The following is a 20,461-nucleotide window of genomic DNA, read 5'->3' as shown; positions in this document are numbered from 1 at the left end:
TCAAAAATTATACTGTAACCATTAATGTTAAAGTATTCTAAAGATTGTATTTTATTTGTTTCTGAAATTGTAATGACATCAAAGATCATGTTGATGAGCTTGGTAAACTTTATAAAGGATAAATTGGATGCTGGATAAACTATTGCTGGAAAGTTCTTTGACCTTTCCAGGGCATTTGATACCCTGAATTCGACATTTATTGAAGTCAAAGTACATAATTTCGGAATTAGGAGAAATTTTCTATGAATATTTGACCTGAAAGGAAAATGCTGGTAAATCTAAATTGAGTTGAATTTGACCTTTACGATGTCAACCTAGGTGCCCAACAAGGCTCCATACTTGCACCATTATTATTCCTACTATGACAAACAGACTCTCATGCAGAAAATTAATGCAGCATGTAACTGCATGAAGCTTTGGGGTTCAACTAAGCATGAAGAAAAGGCTGTCCAAATATATTTCTACAAAAATGTTTCTATGACTAATCTAATAAATAGCGTACTATGTCGTTTTAAAATTAAAAAACTTTGTACCTTCTTCTATATTATATCATGTTTACTATCTTACAACATCATATTATAGGAAAAAGTCATCAACATAGATAGAGTATTTCTATGCCAAAAAATAATCATTCGACTGTGGTATGGTTTAAAATCACAAAAATCCTGTCGTGAAGTTTTCAAGGAGCATAAAATACCGACATTAACACTCTGCGAAAGATTGGGAAATCTCGAAACTACAGACCAAAATATGTGAATTGACCAAACATACCTTGGTCCATAAGTTTATAGTTTGTCAAAGTCTAGGGTGTCAAAGTTACAATGTTATTTTCTATTTTTCCTTATTGTGTAAGAAGCATTTCAAATTTTGACATAAAACTCAGTATAGGAAGATTTTCTAGTATATACAACAGCTGACCGAAAAATCTTATTTTCTTGTATTTCCACAACAAAAAAGCTCCACTTGTTAGAAGTGTCTAAAGTGTTGCAATGCATTATTTGTATCATGATGATTAAACAAAGGTATAACATAATAATCAACTTGCTTTGGATAATATCTAAGTAGTGTTGCTATATGTTTGTCATAATTTAGAATAATACCAACATACAAAATTGACGAAAAAACAAAGAAAAACACAAAGTCCACGGTCTCACAACATGTAATAAAAGAGCTACACGTGTTTCGCTCTAGTTAGAGCATCATCAGGCCTTTAGAAGCCATCCACACACTTCACAGTACATAAATAAACCAAAGGTAATAAACCAAGGTTTAATTATGTACTGTGAAGTGTGTGGATGGCTTCTAAAGGTCTGATGATGCTCTAACCAGAGCGAAACTTGTGTAGCCCTTTTATTACATGTTGTGAGACGGTGAATTTATGTTTTTCTTTGTGTTTTCGTCAATTTCAAATATAGGTGTTCACCTTGACCTTCAAATTACATTCAAAGTCGCCAGAAATTGCGCCTATGAGATAGTAGGTCTGTATAGGTAACTAATTATGAAGTTGTCAAAACAATAAACAGATTTAACTCAGTTTAATCACAATAAAAGGTTCCTTACTTGAGATATTGCGGCAAAAGCTCCGGGTTGAGATTGCATTGACACATTGGCGTCGGGTGGGGAAGGGGGCTGTTGCGAGCGACTCGATCTTTTCGGTAAAGTCGCGGGCAGTGAGTGACTCGTTTGCATCGGGGTGGCTCCGTTTCTTTTTTTCCCACGCGTTAGGCGAGCGTCAGTCTTTTCGGTTGATTGAGATCGGCTTAAAAGTTCAAATACGAATGTTTAGGTTACAGTATTAATGCTAATGTTAACGTTATTCTTAAATTTACAACAAAACGCAAAGTTAAAGAATTAGGCATTATCAAACCTAAAATATAAAATACATACTCACCGCAAGCCAAAGATTTTATAAAAATATTACCTGAATATATTGAGTAATGGATTAAGTAAATCAACAGACATAATTCTATATCTTTAATCGACGACCGGTCCATTCGTTTAAAATACAGATATTAATAGATTGCAATAAACCAGCGCACATTATTCCTTTTGCGCTGGTTTTAATAGTTGAAATAATCTTTTATACGTCATCTTTATCTATTAATTGAAACACTAGCTGTTCGTTGTTAAAATTATTATTTATGTCATTGGGATTACATAAATCAATTGGAACATCAGTAGATTTTTTTTCGTTAACTTAAGTAAACGCTTTAACAAGCAAAATTCCAAAATTCTTTGCCTTTTTTGTTAATTATTTCTCGAATTATTGCGTGTTTTGTATAATTTCTTAATTGTCAATAATATTGTAGATATGGGTTTGATTTTTAAAAGTTTTTATGCTCACGGTCCCTTAATTTCATTAAAAGTCTAATAGTGATGATCTTGGGCAGAATGGCTTATTTTTTTTAAGTTTTAACAGAAATATGTTTGTCTAAGAGCATAGTTAGGTTTTTATTGAAAAAATGGATTTTATCGTCTATTCTCTATACCTCTTATAAATAATAAATAACATGGAATGGCTAATGATACAATCGCCCAACCGCGACAACATACTTATTATAAAAAAACTATAAACATTTATACTAGACATAAAATTAAAACAAGTCATGTAATTTGCTATCGAGACTTGATATATGATTTAGCAATAAAAGAGACTGTGTGTATTTTGTTTTAGGTCTGATCATGCTTTATTCTTTATCTATTCCACTCTCCTTAATTCTTTACCTTCTTCAATTCATTTGATTATATAGTTTTTAAGACCCGAGACTTTGCGTTTTTTCGTAAATCGTATGAAGGTTAATGTTTTGAGCAAAATGCACGAATTCTTTCAAGTTATTACTAAATATTGTAATTAAGTCTCCATTTTTATGTGGTCCAAGCCTCTATAGCAACTCTCCTCCCATTTTTTAAGCATATAGTTTGAATTAATAATAAACGCAAAACTTTATACGTTAAAACAACTGTTCACTAACCTATTTCTTTTAGCAGGTATTTCTTGTATCGTGGCAGTACTATTGGGGGTATCCATTTCGATTTCCATATCGACTTCGGTATGTATCGAGTCCGACTGTTTCTCGTAAGTGATTTTCAGACCTCCTCCGCTCATTTCGGAGCTAAGAAGCCCTTGATTACTGTTGCTGGAAGGCATTATTATATCTAAAAAGAAACAAATTCATTGAACCTATAAGAAATCAAAAGATTCTCACTATCCTACCGGTTGACATTGGGGTGACTGGTGTGGCTCGTTCCGAATTGCTTCCGCTAGCAGTACCGCCGGTCTTTTCCACCGGTGCTACCGCGAATGGCATAACAGTCAGGGGATTCCCCTGATTCGCCACCAGTGGGTGGTTGGGGCTCAAACTCGCGTTTAGTAATGGGACAGAAACGACGAGGGATGGGTGGTGGTGTTGCTGTTGTTGGGCTTGAATTTGAGCCTAGACATACATTAAATATGAAGTAAAACTTACTTTTAAAAAAATTATTGAAGCGCGAGTTTGGTATGTTGAAAAGTAGCTAAGAGCTATTCTTAATAAACTCTTAATCTTCCTAAACAAATTAGTATTATATATAGCCTAAATAGTCACGACTTTTTAAGAAAAAAAATATGGAATATAACTTTTTAATATACGAAGTTTTAGTTTAAATAAATTGTTCGAGACTTTTTTTCATGAATATAGTCCAAAAATTTAACATAATATGTAGATGGACCGGAGATATTAATGGAAATATTTTGAATAATAATGATGATATTGAAGAATATAAAAACGGATAAGATAACAAGACCTGAGAGTAATTCTTGCCTTGATCATTTGTTTGTCAAGTAAAAACTATCGTTGAGTAGGCTGAATCCTTTATTGTCAACCAAATGATGACCCAATCATCCTAAATTTTTTACTACTAGACCCTTTCATAAAGAGGATTGGAGTTTCGTTTTTAGAGCACCCGATCTGGATACTGCCACCATTAATTTAATTTTAATATTTAATTTCAGTTCAAACTTAAAGCCATATTAAGCTTATTTTACTTCTTTAAATATCAAGAACAGAGATGTAAAGCCGCCTTCCGAAAGCACCATTTTGGAATCATATTAGAATAGTCTTGTTTTTTAATTATTTAATAACAAAACCGAAATCTATATTATTGTACAGGGTGTCCCATTTTGGGTACTTTTGCGGGGTATCTCCGTTATTTTTAACGTTAGCGTGATGCGGTTTTCGCGACAGTGTGCTACTTTTCCGTGAAAATAACGATGCCGTTAACAAAAATTCCAAAGCCCTCTTAGTTTTTAAGATATAGGCCATTTTTGAAAATTCGACATTTTGGGACCCCCCTTGTATTTCGGTTATTCTTTAACTTATCGAATATGTAAAAAAAACAGTTTTATAGATTTTTTTCCGTAGAATGCAGTGGCGTAGATTTTTTTTTTTTAATATTTACTGTTTTTGAGTTATAAGCCAAACTTATGTTTTTTTTAATGGAACACCCTGTATATATATGCACTAACAAATTTGTCTTCTTTTTACCTTTTCAAAAATATATAATGGTATGCACTTTTTTAAGAAACATACAAATAAATGACAATTTTCTAAAATTAAGGACATAAATTTATTAGTAGGCCATGAATAACAATAACAAAGATAAAACTTAGACAAATCACTAACAAAGAATTGGATTCATTGCAAATACATTGGATGCAATCAAAATATACCTATTGAGACAAAAGCGTATTATTAAAAAAAAATACACTACAACAGTATAGCTCCAATTTTTACAACATAAGCTTGTTTTGTAGCATAAAGCAACAAAACATACAAAACAAAAAACTCAACTGTATTTACCAAAAGAAAAAAAAAATTAAAGGTAATGTTCAAAATGATGACCATTCTCTCGAATGCAAAATTGGCACATATTTGTGATTCTTTCAATGGCATTAAATAGAACTATTGGTCTCCTTCGCAGATTTTGAAAGGCTAAGTTAATTGCCTCTTGAAGTTCGGCAATTCCATCATAACGTGTTTCATACACTTTATTTTGTAGATACCCCCATAAAAAAAAATCCAAAATTGAAAGATCTGGAGATCGTGGGGGCCATCTTACAGGTCTATTGGTACCTATCCATCTTTGCGGAAAATTATTCTCAAGAAATTCCCTTACTAGCCTTGAATTATGACTAGGAGCACCATCTTGTTGTAAGTAAATTGCATTATATTGTGCTAGCGGAATATTTTCTAGCAGTTCAGGAATAACTTCCTCAAGGATCTCTAGGTATCTACGTGCTGTAAGACCTCCTTCAAAAATCCGATGAAATATTTTTCTGCCCAAAATAAAACAAGACACTCCAACTCCAAAACGTCCCTGTTGTGCCCTTTCGAACAATAAATACTGAGAACACCAGGGCTGGACTATTGATCAGTGGCGCAGAGTTATTTTTAGCGATGAATCAAAATTCAATTTATTTAAGTGATGGTGCTGCATACGTTCGACGTCCTGTAGGCAAAAGATTTAATCCTCGGTACACTTCTCCTACAGTTAAGCATGGTGGTGGTTCAGTTTTAGTGTGGGGCTGTTTTTCGGGGTATGGTATGGGACCTCTTCACAGAATAGAAGGGATTATGGATCGATTTATGTACAAGGATATATTAAAGAATGTTATGTTATCCAATTCTGAAGAAAATATGCCGCTGTTATATCAATTTCAACATGACAATGATCCAAAACATTCTTCAAGGCTAATAAAAGAGTTTCTCCATGATGAAAAAAATTAATGTTATGAAGTGGCCCTCCCAATCTCCGGATTTAAATCCAATAAAAAATCTTTGGGAAATTGTGGATAACAGGTGTAGAACCAGGAATTTCAAAAATGCTGGAGAACTTTTCGAAGATCTTCAGGATACTTGGTTGTCAATCGATCATGATGTTATAAACAAACTTATTTTATCCATGCCAAAAAGATGCATTGCTGTTATAAGGGCTAAAGGGTACTATACTAAATACTGAAGAATATTATTGTATTGTAATCTTATTTTGACTTTGGAGAATAAATAAATTGATTTTTCTAAAATGTGTTGCTATAATTTTGTCCAACCCGTTTCCTAAAAAAAATTCCCATTTTTTATTTCTTTTATAAAGTAACAAAAAAATAAACATAAATAAAAAGCTTTGTAAAAAATACATCATAATATATACCAGTTTTTTTTCTAATCTACCACATCATATAATATGAAGGAAAAATGTACTTGTTGCTATAATTATGGCCACTACTGTATATACAGGGTGTTCCATTAAAAAAACATAAGTTTGGCTTATAACTCAAAAACAGTAAATATTAAAAAAAAAAATAATTTACGCCACTCATTCTACGGAAAAAAATCTATAAAACTGTTTTTTTACATATTCGATAAGTTAAAGAATAACCGAAATACAAGGGGGGTCCCAAAATGTCGAATTTTTAAAAATGGCCTATATCTTAAAAACTAAGAGGGCTTTGGAATTTTTGTTAACGGCATCGTTATTTATACGAAAAAGTAGCACACTGTCGCGGAAACCGCATCACGCTAACATTAAAAATAACGGAGATACCCCGCAAAAGTACCCAAAATGGGACACCCTGTACAACTGTTTAAACAAAAGCAAATAAAAAGTGCACGGGGAAAAAAGTTATACTCACCAAAATACGTAAATGCCTTACGCACAGTATGTTTTTAAAGAGGATCTTAATTTACCTGGGCAGTTTGTATAATAGAAGACGTAGGCACTGAAGTTTCCGATATGGCGGCAGTGGTCGTCGGAGAATTACTCTTGGGGGTCGCTATTGATGTTAAAGCTACTACTGGCTGATTAGACAGTATTGACTGGGTCGTTTCTTCTACTTTAGCCTGTAATTGATATTGAAAAAAAAATAGGAACAAATATATGAAGATAAAAGGTTTAAAAGTTCACCTAAAAGGTGGATAAGAGATTAATGTAGAATAACCCTGAACGCAGACACTATTTTGAAAATAATTCCAAGTTGGTTAATTTTTTTCAACGACGAAAGAGACTAATTTCGTGGTTAAATGTTTTATTTGTATAATGATTTTTTTCTATTAAATTAAGAAAAATAAATTATTCATATGCTATAGAATAGTACTTGACAAATGTTGATAAGGAGATACCATAGGTGCTGATTTTTTTCCCTAATTTTATTATTTACCCAAAACTTAACCTAGGTATAACTAAAAAAAAATCCATTTGTCTGATTAATCCAATACTTTTAATACTTTGAAAAAATTATGTCGTGGGACACCCTGTATTTTTCTTCATATTCACAAAATACAATAGATTTAATAAAACAATGAATATTAACCCATTATTTATGGTTCAAATTTACCTTTTTCTGCTTGTCTAAATTATCACTACCGCTTAACGAGTGTTTCTTATCAATCTGGGCCGTATTAACGACAGAACTGTCCGCACTGTCCTGAATCGCACTAACCACGACGACACTGACCGCCTCGCTCTGCACCGGTGTCGGAGTCCTAGAACTGCCCCGACGTTTTTTCGCGGGTTTCGTGTCTTTGTTTTCGGTACCGGCGTCCGAGATCGCTTCCGCTTTGACCGTACCGTCCTTCTTTTCGTTTTTTTCTAACGAGGGGGACGCAGGTTCTTCGGCCTTGGCAGTTTTCGTATTGGATCTCTTTTCGGAAGATCTGTAAATGATAAAATTTCCTGTTGTATAAAACAATATCACTGGAGTACAATTTTATGCCACCTACACGAGTTATTTACCTAATTATGTAATTATTTATTTATAGGCAATTTTATATTGTGGCTTTGCGGTCGTTTCTAGTGGTTAATAAAATCGCTACCATAACTAATCAATTGTTATCTTGCAATATATTAATATTTACAGAAAGAAGGATTTCCAATAGGCCATCACTATATTTTATATTTTATTTACTAAAGAAAGAATTTTTGACGCTTTATATGGTTATAAAGTTACACTTTCTGAAATACCCTGTATATATTATTATAAAGTTTACTTACTTTTAAAACGCACTTACTATACATAATGTGTCATTATTAGGGCTCGGAAGTTTGGAAAATTATGTATTCGAATACTCACTTCGTTTTTTTTTTTTGAATATTTGAATTATTCACTATTTGAATAATCATACAAATATTTGAATACTTGAGAAATTAATAGATATATTTAAATAAAGGAAACCTCTCATACAAAATATCTTGGGATATACCTTGACGAAATTTTAATTCGCATATACATTCTTAATGTCTATTTTATAAATTTTAGATAAAAGTGACATCATATATTAACTCAGTCGATTCAAAGGTACAGAATTTTAGTATGGGGAGAATTATACAGGGTGTCCGGAAGCTAGATGCAATCCTTTAAGAGGGTGATAGCTGACTTAATTTCAAACATTTTAAGCTAAGTATGTGTAGGTCGAAATTTGTTTATAAATTTTTTATGGCAATTTTTGCATTTTTCTCAAGAAATACCAAAAATTTCACACTTAAACGGTAATAGAGCGCAAGTTACAATTAGTATCGGAGTTTCAAAGTTTATTTTGTTTTGTCTAATGTGTATTAATAAAAATACGATCAATTCCAAGCTTCTGTGTAAACTTATAGAAAAAATAGAGACATTGAAACTTTTTAGTGCGGTGCGAATCGATTTTTTCCAGTCGCCTTCCGTCCAGCTTTTTTAATATACTAATTACAGTAATACTAATTACTAATACATTTTAGTGCTCAAGCAAGAGATACTTACACAATGATTTATGAATGATGCTTATTTCTTAAGTGATTCCATAAATTGCTTGTTCCTGTCTTGTTCTTGACATTATACAAACAAAATTTGCATTCAACGCGATCATCCGTTCTATTAAAATATTGCCAAATTTTGCTTTTCGAACTCATATTGACTTACTACTAGACTTTTAAGTCAATTAATTTAAAATTAACCCTTATACAGTACTTAATCGTTCGCTTTTATACACAACCAGAGTCAAATACAACTAGTACAACTACGCCGTGCCGTGTATCGAATATGCGAATATTCGAGTATTCAAATATTCGAATATTTGTTGAAATGAATAAATTTTTTTGCAAAAACTCGATATTTGAATATCCGAATAAACCGAGTTTGATTCCGAGCCTTAGTCATTACCTTAGAACATTGAAAGGCTAGAAGTAGCATGCTGTGGAACTATGGGCAGGTTTGTTTGCTTGCAACATCTCTGATACAATGATGCCAAATGCTTATAGAGAAATGGCAAAAATCACTTTATAATATCATAAAAATTTTCATTTTTTTCCGAAAACTTAAAACAATACTACTGCTCCCCTTTAATAAAATATCAAGCATTTTTTAAAAATAAATTTGATAAGATACTCTATATCGAAGTCAATATACGTTAAATAAATGAAAATAAAGTACGAAGCAACGAGAAAACGTTAATGGCATCGCAACGCCGCTCGAACGCATTGTTGACGCCACCGATACAAGCACTCTTTACCAGTGACGTCGTCAACAAATATTTACCTGATAAATTTTTATTAATTATTATAGAGTTTAAGTATAAGTAATATTACCATTTATGAGCTATTTATGTGTTTTTTTAACGGACTTGGTTAGAGGAAGGTCCTAATAAAAGGCAGCATTTTTGTCAAAGCATTTTTATGGAAATAAAATATTTTATTAATATAATATTATAGATTTCTTAATAAGTCATGTTTTAAGACACAAATTTTTAACATTTTGCAAAATTTTATTATTGTTATATTGGACAAAACTCAGTTTTACATCACTTACTTTAAATCACATAATATATACTTCTATGGTGCTGACTTTTTCAAAGGGACAGTATTGCTTCAGCGGAAAGAGTTAAAACTACAAGGATGTTCAAATTGTGAAGGAGTTGCAGGTTTTTTATAGGTTATAAGATTTTTATTATGTGTATTATTTGGCCTGTACAATGGTTTTGAGACATTTAACAGTGACCTATATAATACCTAATACCAATTATTACATCAGATTAATTTATACTAAAAAACAAAGCTTACCTAAGAAAAAAGACTATGTACAATAGATTAGATTAGATAGTTTATTAGTAGTAATATACAAACAAGTACTTTTACAAGTCAAATAAAATATGTAATATGTTGGGCTTTTTCGAAAATCATGTTATTATTTCTTAAGTATTTTAATAATAACTTGAGACATCTAATTCAATTTCTTTGGCGCAAATTTGTTTGTTGCAATCTTCGAATTTTAATTTTTTGTTCTTTTTTTTTCCATAATTTGGTGACAAGTGATTTAGCTCTTAAAAAGTCCTCAGGATATCATTTTCATTTTACCCTAGAGTAATATATATAAAAATAATATTAATAAATAGTATTACCAATATTAAAAAGAAAAAATTAAAAAAATTTATTATGATAATCCAATTGATCAATAAAATGTATGTTATTATTAAGAATCTTTGAAATATCATACATTTGATTAATTGCATTTAATTACAAATATAACACAATAAAATACTACATCACTTTTAAATAAGATATATAGAATAAGATGATACATGGCATAAAAGTCTTATTTGTACTTAGAGAAAGAATTGAACAATAATTTTTAAATGTGCTATAATGATGTCTATTTTGAGTGTATTTTTACCTTTTCCTTGGCAGAGTCAGGGAATGTGTAGCGGTTAAACAAAAACGGATTGGATGGGAAATAGTAATTGTTGACCTAGACCCCACAGTAACTATTAATCGCAGATGCAGTTATTGTTGATGATGAATGATCAGATCTGTAATTATACAAAATTTGGTGTATCAAGAATATTCATTTATTTTAATTATCCATACTTGTCTATATTAGCTTCACTGTTTGTACTATATACCATTTTGGAAGCTAAAGAAGTTTTTGCACTCTTCAGGAAAACTACCCTTGCAGCTTTGAAGGGTAAATGACTTGGTAAATTAACTGAATTATCGGCTGCTGTGTTTTTAACTAGTGCATCAGAAATCCTAGTAAAAAAATAGTTTTACACACATACCTAATTTAATAAGTATTAGGTATAAATAAAGCTTATATGAGTAACACTTTCGATTAATGAAATCCATTGTTCCCTTTGGGCATATATTAGGCAATTTATAATAAGTATTTGATATTTAATCAAAAAGCAAAAAAAATTACAGTAATAAATTAATATGTGGTGCCAATTACTATATATATATTATTATAAGTGGCAATATGGTAAAACAAAAAAAAATTATCGACCAAATTTTAGGGAAAGACAAAATTAACTATACATAGATATCAAATCTAAATAAATTACAAAATTCTTTAAAGGCAATAAAAAATTAGTAATTTCATCTATCTATCTAATGTCTATATTAAAAAACATAACTATATATAGATAGGTATATGGGTATTATGCCATCTTTATGCCAAAACAACAAAAAAAACATAAAATCCTGCAATAAAACCAGGGACAAAATTCTAGTTTTATATTTTTTATAGCCTATTGATAGATGAATATGTTCAAAAATATATTTAGATTTAAAAATATAAATATTTTGGTATTTTACACACACTTTCACATTCAAGTTTTTATTAGGTTTATATCTATAAGATCCCCTATTCTACGTTTATGATGATGGTTACCCCATGATGTGATGTTATGAAAGTATCGGTACTTACTTGTGAAAAGATCGGCTTGAATCACCTTTTTATCATAATGCGGCACAAACGACACAAGTTTTTGCCATCCTAGCAATTTAAAAAAACACTAAAATGTGGCCTTTTTCCTTTTGAAACCAACAAATTAAAGAAAATACACGAATCCCGAACGTAAACAAAAAGCCGTTTGACAGATGACACTATGCGTATGGCTCAGGCGCTTAAGTTCCGGTGTTGTCGCTTCAAATTTTTTAGAAACGATTTTAGAGATAAGAATGTTATTAATTTTGTTTTTTTTTGCTTAAGGATATTATATTTATTCTTAAAATAGGTTAATTGTAGTATTTATATTTTTTAATTCAAATTTTCCTATAAAATACAACACAAGTAAGTTAAATTAACGTTATAATGGTTGTTAAAATATAGCAAAAAATTTCCTCCGTTGGAAATTCGCGTCGACTTGACAACAGAGAATCGGCAAATATGTTTGTAAACAACACACCCCCCTTGCCCCTGTGCACATGTTGGACTCAAACAAAGATGTTGTTTACTAATTCTAGCCTTTCAATGTTCTAAGCAAGTTACAATTAGTATCGGAGTTTCAAAGTTTATTTTGTTTTGTCTAATGTGTATTAATAAAAATACGATCAATTCCAAGCTTCTGTGTAAACTTATAGAAAAAATAGAGACATTGAAACTTTTTAGTCCGGTGCGAATCGATTTTTTCCAGTCGCCTTCCGTCCAGCTTTTTTAATATACTAATTACAGTAATACTAATTACTAATACATTTTAGTGCTCAAGCAAGAGATACTTAAACAATGATTTATGAATGATGCTTATTTCTTAAGTGATTCCATAAATTGCTTGTTCCTGTCTTGTTCTTGACATTATACAAACAAAATTTGCATTCAACGCGATCATCCGTTCTATTAAAATATTGCCAAATTTTGCTTTTCGAACTCATATTGACTTACTACTAGACTTTTAAGTCAATTAATTTAAAATTAACACTTATACAGTACTTAATCGTTCGCTTTTATACACAACCAGAGTCAAATACAACTAGTACAACTACGCCGTGCCGTGTATCGAATATGCGAATATTCGAGTATTCAAATATTCGAATATTTGTTGAAATGAATAATTTTTTTTGCAAAAACTCGATATTTGAATATTCGAATAAACCGAGTTTGATTCCGAGCCTTAGTCATTACTAATGTTTTATGCTTAATTGTTAATTTTCCTACTTTTACTAAGTTGTTTAAAGTAATAAATTTGATTTAATATAAGACCCTCAGTAAACCATAATTAAATATCATTTCTCTAAACGCTCATAAGAAAACAATAGATAATTACATAGAATGAAACACAATAGAAGACTTACCCTTTATTATTGCTATGAACACTTTTTTGCTGAGATCCGGACGACTTGGCGCCGGAATTCGAGACTTTCGACGCGTTACTTTTAGCGCCGGTTCCGGACCTGCGCTTACCGGCTGCCTGCGAGGGGCTCGTTTTGGCGGGAGAACCTGACTCGGACTCCTTTTCTGAGTTGGAGTCTGAGTTCGGGTTGTCTGCCACCGGTTTATAAGGCGGAATCGTTTTTACGTTACCGCCTTTCTTCTGGGAACAAACAACATAAATAACGTCTAATGTCGCGCGATAAGCGACATCAGAAATACGACGGCCCCCGTAAAATTAACTGGACAACGGAAAATTCGGTTCAAATTAAGTCGTTAGTAACTTGTTCAGCATCGATTTTTGATTAAAGCTACACAAATTTCCAACTGATTTCTTAGTATACAGGGGTTAATAAAAAGTTGAATTTTCCTTTAAACTTTCAAACACCCTCCCGAAAAAATTCACAATCGAATAATGATTCTTTTTGCCACACTTTCAAGCTCCATCTTTTCTTAATAACTTGTTTTTTAATTCATTCCGATATCGGTATTTTTAAAGAAACAGCACTGGCTTAAAGGAAACAATGCAACAATAATGCTTTACTACCAAGAATTTGTTTTTTTAAAGTATTATGACCAAAGAAATATGTAGAACTTTCCATGGCACTTAAAAAGATTGTTGTCAACGAATTTCAGATTTAATTCGACTGTACATATTTGGTATTTCATTGGAAGCCCGTACAGACCTTGTTACATATTACATATACATTAGGGAGTGCTTAGAAGAACAGCCATTTATAGGAGAATATTTTATCTTGATGCACGACAATGCTCGACCGCACATAGCACAAATAACAAGGCAATATTTAAATTAACGTTGACGTTCATATATTGGGCTGGCCTTCGAGAACTCCAGACCTCAACCCTATTGAGCCTTGCTTCTTTAACTGAATCTATACCCGAAAGAATGGAGTTGCTATTCAAGCTTGTGGGAAAAAATACCCGAATTCAGAAAAAAATTAATAAATCGTAATACCGCCGTTACCTATATTGTTTTAAAAAATTTTGTTGCTAATAAAGCATTAGTGTTTTTTTCTTTTTGCAGTTTTTTCTTTAAAAATACAGATATCAAAATGAATCAAAAAACACGTTATTAAGAAAAAATGGAGCTTGAAAATGCCGCAACAAGAATCATTATTCGATTATGAATTTTTTCCAGAGGGTGTTTAAAAGTTTAGAGTGAAATTTGACGTATTCACCCCTGTATAATAATAAATCCATTGGAAATTTTTGACGAAAAACGATGACAATAAAGCAGCCTAAACTTCTGCAAAATATCAATTTCGATGAAATACTGAAAAAGTTATTAAAGATTGAATCTGAACCGAATTTTCGTTGTGCGGTCAATTTTGCGGCCCCGTCGTATTATTAAGGATATAAAGACGATAAAACTCACTTGTTGATGGTTGATTCTTACCAGTTTACTGTAATGGTGCTGGCAATAGCCACAATATTTAACGTTATCCAAGTAGTTCCCCGCTTCTTCGCAGAGGAGACCCAAACTTTGGGCGCAAGTGACGTGGAATTGTTGCTTGCAACCGAGCTTGTTACACTGCATACAAGCGCCCACTGTCGCGCTCGCTGGTTTGCCTTTTTCTTCGCAAATATAACAGACCTGGACGAAAATACAAAATAGTATATGCACCGTTTAATTTGTAAGTATCATCAGAAGATTTCTATAAAACAGTTAACTGATTGACTGTGTGAAATCCAGAAAATGTATAATATTGTATAGCAGTAAAAAGTTGTGTGCATTCACGATGAAAGGAACAAATTCATTTAAAATTAAGGTGTTTGTTTTGCAATAAAAATTGTCTATACAGGGTACTTCAAGTAGAAACTATGGTTTCTAAAGACTCTTTTTATAGCATACCATATGCCTAAAGTCAGCGGTTTATCAAATTTTAACTAACAAACTAATGAAATATACGACATTAAAAAATAAAAATGTATGATGATGATGATTGCAAGATTTTTATTATTAGAAACATGCACAAACTTTAGACAAGCAATGCTTTCAACGTATATATTTCTTTCATATGTCAATTTCTAAAGGTGATTAATTTCGCGCGTTTAAAAAGTTCATTAGTAGGATATGATTTAACTTAATGAAACATGATTAAAAGAAAAATTTCTGAGTTATTGTTACAGGATATAATGACAGACAACAAAACCGTAATTTAACCCTTTCGCAACGACTTTATTTTTTAAAAAATGGTTTTGATTTTACTAATGGGATATATATGTCCCACACGAGCTGATGCATTCAAAATACGAGTTTTAAATTTTAATTTTTTTAAATAAAAAATCTTGTTATAGGATAAGGTAGCTTAGAAATAAAACAAAAAATTGCTTTTTATCTATTTATATAAGCGTATAAAAGAAATACAACCTGGGACACGGGTGTCCCACTAGTAATGAAAACTAAGTAAACATCGGGACAAATGTGTACCACCAGATAAACATAATACATAAAATTTAATTATAGAAACCATAAACGCGCAAACTATTTATGGTATATCGAAAAACAGTCCGCGCATAACGGAACTTTGCAACCTGAACACATAGTTTTTGTACGTTTTTCGATTTTTTTTGACGAGCATGAATGGCATCTACGTCGAGTGGTTCCCTGAATAGGTAAATGATCGCCAACATTTACCATATTTCTTGACGAACTTGAAGGTCTGCCAGTACAACGTTTCCTTACCATGCCTGCATTTTCTCTTCCCAAATTAATAAGCGATTCAGCTAAGTTAACTAAAAAAACTATAAATGGAACATAACGATTGTGAGCTTCTTTGAAAAGTATCCGCGCATTTGTGGCTGAAGTAAGAAAAAGTTTATAGAACACCTTTCTCCACCATTTCTGTGACTTCCGGTCTATATCATAAAGGCCGGAGAGTTGATCTGAGAGATCCACTCCTCCCATATAGGAGTTATAACCTTTGATTGCTTTGGGGCACGGCACTGTAGCCTTAGTTCCATCCTTCTGTCGCCGTTCTACAGTTTCCATCTCAGAACTGTGGCAGTTTGAGAGAACAATTACTTCTTTTGAATCTTTCCATAAGTATGCAGCAACACCTACGTTGCTAAATAAAGAGCAAGAATCGCCTTTCTTCATGTTTTGTTTAGCGACAAAATCTTCAAATTTTGGAAGATTTTTTCGTTTTGGCATACATGTACTCACTGCAGCAAATTTTATGGAAGACATCAATGAAACAGAAGCAAAAAATCTATCAAAGCATACCATTACCTCCGGGTCTCTAATAGACTTACATAAGGTCTTTACAACCCGTTCACCTAATCCTTGGCCAAGAGTGCTATCTGGAGTATCAACTTCTTTCCCGCAATATATGTTCATATCATATACGTAACCAGACTGTGAATCACACCTTTCCCAAACCTTGATGCCCCTTTTTATTGGTTTTAGAGGAAGATACTGTTTAAGAGCTGAACGGCCTTTGAATTTTACCATAGACTCATCTATGCTTTAAAATGTGCTCTCCGAACGCGCTTTTGAAAACGTATGCTTCAAACAGGACATTACTTCTTCAATGTAATAAAGCTTTCCTCAATTTTCTGGACGAGTTGGATTATTATAATACATCTTAGATGTAAGAAGAAGAAAACGATCGCGTGATATGGCTTCTTTTATAGCTTCATTTCCAAGTGACTTATTAGAGGACCAGTAGTTTGCCATGCACGGTACTTTGTTATATGCCATAACAATATAACACCCCAAAACTATCATGATCTCATAATGATCAGTTGGAGCATATGCTTTTTTTGTTTTGACTTCGAGAATTTGTAATCTCTGGTTGGTGCATTGGGAAATAAACATAAACAGGCTTTTAGGAAATAGTTTGAAAAAACACTCCCGTTCAGACGATTTATGAGTTATGTCGGAATACAAAATGCTAGGGATTTTTATTTTTGGTATGGTTTTTGCTGGCTGAAATAAGCTGCTACTGGTGGTCCAATGAATGTTTGTAGTGTCACAAATTGCATTTTCAGAATTCTCCTGGTTTTCTTCAATTACTTCAGGTTCAATAAGGCTTTCAGGGCTTTCGTTTTCAATGTTGGAAGTATTGTCGGTACTACAAATAATTGCCAATTCATCCTGGGAGACTCGTTTTGGCTTCTTCTTTGTAGGTGAATCCATTTCAATAGCACTTTCAGATGAGGGCTGGTACTCAGAGCCGGAATCTTGAAAAGGATCTTCCATATCTGAATCATCGGATAATCCATACTGGTCAATACTCATAGCCATTTCTTGTAATTCTTTAGGTTTTAGCGCTTTTCTACTGCAAGCACAAAAAAGTAAGCATCAGCTGATGGGTTTTTAAAAATATATATCATGTAGGTCTTCACCAAACATAACGACTATAAATGCTGTAATTATTATTTTTTAAACGTACGTACTGTAAACTGTAATAAACGTATTATTTTTATTATATTAATTTGAATTCTAAATACCTATTGGAACTTTTTATAAAATTATTATGTTCAAATTTTTACGAGGTGTAGAGGCATAAATTCCAACCGAAAAATATCAAAAAAATATTCACATATTCAAAAGGCTTACTAACTTTTTGTAATTTTCAATGATTTTTTGCCTTATAAATTGACGTTATAAGAAACATACAGCTAATGCCTAAATTTCCACTTTAATCTTAATTTTACGACTGGGACATATACGTCCCTAAATCTAAATATCTGGGTCTTATTTTATTCAAATACAACATACAATATTTTACCTTAACTAAAACTTACCTTGTCATAGTTTTAATTCACTTTTAAAGACAAAAAAACACCTTTAATAACCACAAAAACAAGAGCGCCGCTTGTTTACATTTCAAATTTACTATCCAATATAACCTCAAAATAAAGCCCACGAGTTATATTTAATTTCAAAAACTGGATAATACTACTGGGACAACAGCCGATATAAAAATAATACATTTTTGACCCACCCGTTTGTAAAAAGAATTGCCTGGGACACATATGACCCACTAGTATTTTTTAAACATTTAATTTAAAAATAAATGCGTATATTAAAAACAGTTTTTTTGGTGGGACACATATCACCCGTTAGTATCGAAAGGGTTAAAATTGATTCGATAAAAGCTACATCAGGCATTAGTCTGAAAAGTTAGTACATCTCTAAGTGAACAGAATTTATTCAGATATTTTATATTACTTACAGAAGTAATTGATTGATTAAGTGTAAGCGGTATAGAGTCGAAATTAGCTAAATTTGATTTGTAAATCGAAAACGACATACATTTTATTGTAGCAATATTAAGAGAAAGGCAACCAGGTTTTGATGACTTAATGGTAGTTAAACTATGCTCCGCCATATCTCTAACTTCATGATATAAAAATTCCAAGGCAATTTAATTGAACATATATTATCAATGTACATGATAAATATTAATGGTGAAATAAGAACTGTGGCTTTTAAAGTAAAAAAAAAAAAATACTCACTTTATTAAACCTCTCCGGAGGAATCAAATGCAACTGGATCGGTTCCATAGTGGAAACATTTCCGAAACGCACCTCTGGAATATAGAGGGCACATACCACATGAGCCCAGCCTTGATTATCGGTCCGCTTGAGAGCGCCATATTTACTAGGACACAGTTCGCACTTCTGAATATTAGAAAAACACATATTAGTTCATCAATAGACATAAAAAACGTCTTTATTGCAAGGAGGTCACTTACTAAACTGTTTTTTAGATCAGGTAAATATGTACACCCTACCCAAAGTTCAGGTACGTTTTTATTTTTTTATTTAATAATTACAGTATGTATTGTAAATTTAATATAGGCCTGGGATTTTATTACCACCATTTTTGACTTACATGGGTAATTAAGCAATAAAATGCGGACCTTCCAAAAGGGATTTACTAGACTCTCTAATAAAATAAAAAACGAAATATGACAAGAGTACTTACAACTTTTGTACTTCTTTCTTGACTCTCGCATTTACAACAATACCATGGCCCAGTTGGTACAGATACTATTCCATAACAAGCTGAAATAGAAAATTACATACATTTATCAAACTTAAAAGTTATCCTTATCATACTGATAAATGTTTTTTTTTTTAAATTTAGTTTCTAAGTATTGATAAATTTAATTAAAAAAGTGTATGGTAAATTGTAGGTGTACACTGATTGAGAGTGACACATTCTCAATAGCAAACATTCTAATCAAATAAATGTCATATCTAAGGCTTTTTACAGGTTTAGTATTTTGTGTAAAGACATTTATTTGCATATACTTCAGGAAGTTCAAAGTGGGATGTATTAAGCTAATTTTTAAGAATCTGTGAAGAAGTACTTACACTTGTAATTTAAGAATGCTAAAGCACACATATATTACATTCTACATTACTGCACTGAAAATTTATGTTTTTGATATGAGTGGATAACTGTTTGAAAATTTATTAAAAAACTGAAGACCGTCTCTGATAGCCCTAAGTTTTTTTGTTTATTTTTAGTATGTAGAGTTTTTGCAGTAAATGGAAAATGTTCCTCAATCAACAATCATTAAAAACAATCAACATATTGATATTTAAGCATTTCTTTAGTAAATTTATTTATAGGTATAAGAGGCATTTTTCTAAATTGAGTTATGTTTGTGGCATTACTTTAATTAGCAGTGTTATTCAAGCAGGGAGATAAGGTTATTATTCCTTTATGATCTGAGAGAAATTCATCCATACAAAAAATAATAATTCCCTTATTTCATTGGTAAGACAATTATCAATACATGATTTAGAACTTGCCATTACATGTGTTGGTTTCTATTTTAAAACTTCATAAATGTAAATCCACCTAAAAACTAGTGTTTAGAAATTCTAGAGTTCTATTTTTATTTTAAATATGTATAAGAATGATTAAGTTTTTGATAAAAATAGGGATATCACCACTGGGTAATCGATGTACAGGGTGTCAATTTGAAAACTTTCAATATAAATAATATCTCTGAAACTAAAACAGCTAGAAAAGCACAATTTGGTACAAATGTTATACTTCTAATATAAGTTTATTAAAAAGTCGAGGGGTGTTAGATCTAGTGATCCCCCCTGGCCATTCCATTGGACGCCACCCCACTATGTTCTTGCCGTGAGGCAATTTTTACATGTTGCGTTTCCAGATCAGTGGATTGGGAGAAGAGGTCCAATGGAATGGCCGGCGAGATCACCAGATTTAACACCCCTCTTTCTAACAACTTTTTTCCCTGAAGCCACTTGAAAACTGTTGTGTTTAAAACGCAACCAGCTCACTCGACATAATCTTCGGCA

The 20,461-nt window shown here is 31.9% G+C and overlaps 1 protein-coding gene across 5 annotated transcripts in view; it reads right to left on the bottom strand.

The window, feature by feature from the left end:
• LOC126745603 (protein AF-10) overlaps window positions 1-20,461 on the bottom strand; it is a 48,267-nt gene that overhangs the window by 21,221 nt on the left and 6,585 nt on the right. For 3 of the 5 annotated variants that reach the window (XM_050453535.1, XM_050453540.1, XM_050453536.1), the window contains exons 3-11: window positions 19,107-19,186; window positions 18,635-18,799; window positions 14,544-14,762; window positions 13,072-13,310; window positions 7,370-7,688; window positions 6,723-6,875; window positions 3,215-3,434; window positions 2,973-3,156; window positions 1,561-1,759 (exon numbers count right to left, since the gene is read on the bottom strand). In XM_050453535.1, coding sequence (XP_050309492.1) covers window positions 1,561-1,759; window positions 2,973-3,156; window positions 3,215-3,434; window positions 6,723-6,875; window positions 7,370-7,688; window positions 13,072-13,310; window positions 14,544-14,762; window positions 18,635-18,799; window positions 19,107-19,186 — 1,778 coding nt within the window. The remainder of the gene's footprint in view (window positions 1-1,560; window positions 1,760-2,972; window positions 3,157-3,214; window positions 3,435-6,722; window positions 6,876-7,369; window positions 7,689-13,071; window positions 13,311-14,543; window positions 14,763-18,634; window positions 18,800-19,106; window positions 19,187-20,461) is intronic. The other 2 variants (XM_050453538.1, XM_050453539.1) reach the window with 2 other exon arrangements.

Source organism: Anthonomus grandis, chromosome 16, assembly GCF_022605725.1.
Source record: "Anthonomus grandis grandis chromosome 16, icAntGran1.3, whole genome shotgun sequence".
Lineage (NCBI taxonomy): Eukaryota > Metazoa > Arthropoda > Insecta > Coleoptera > Curculionidae > Anthonomus > Anthonomus grandis.
The sequence above is the reverse complement of the archived record's forward strand: the minus strand, read 5'-3'. Positions and strand labels throughout refer to the sequence as shown.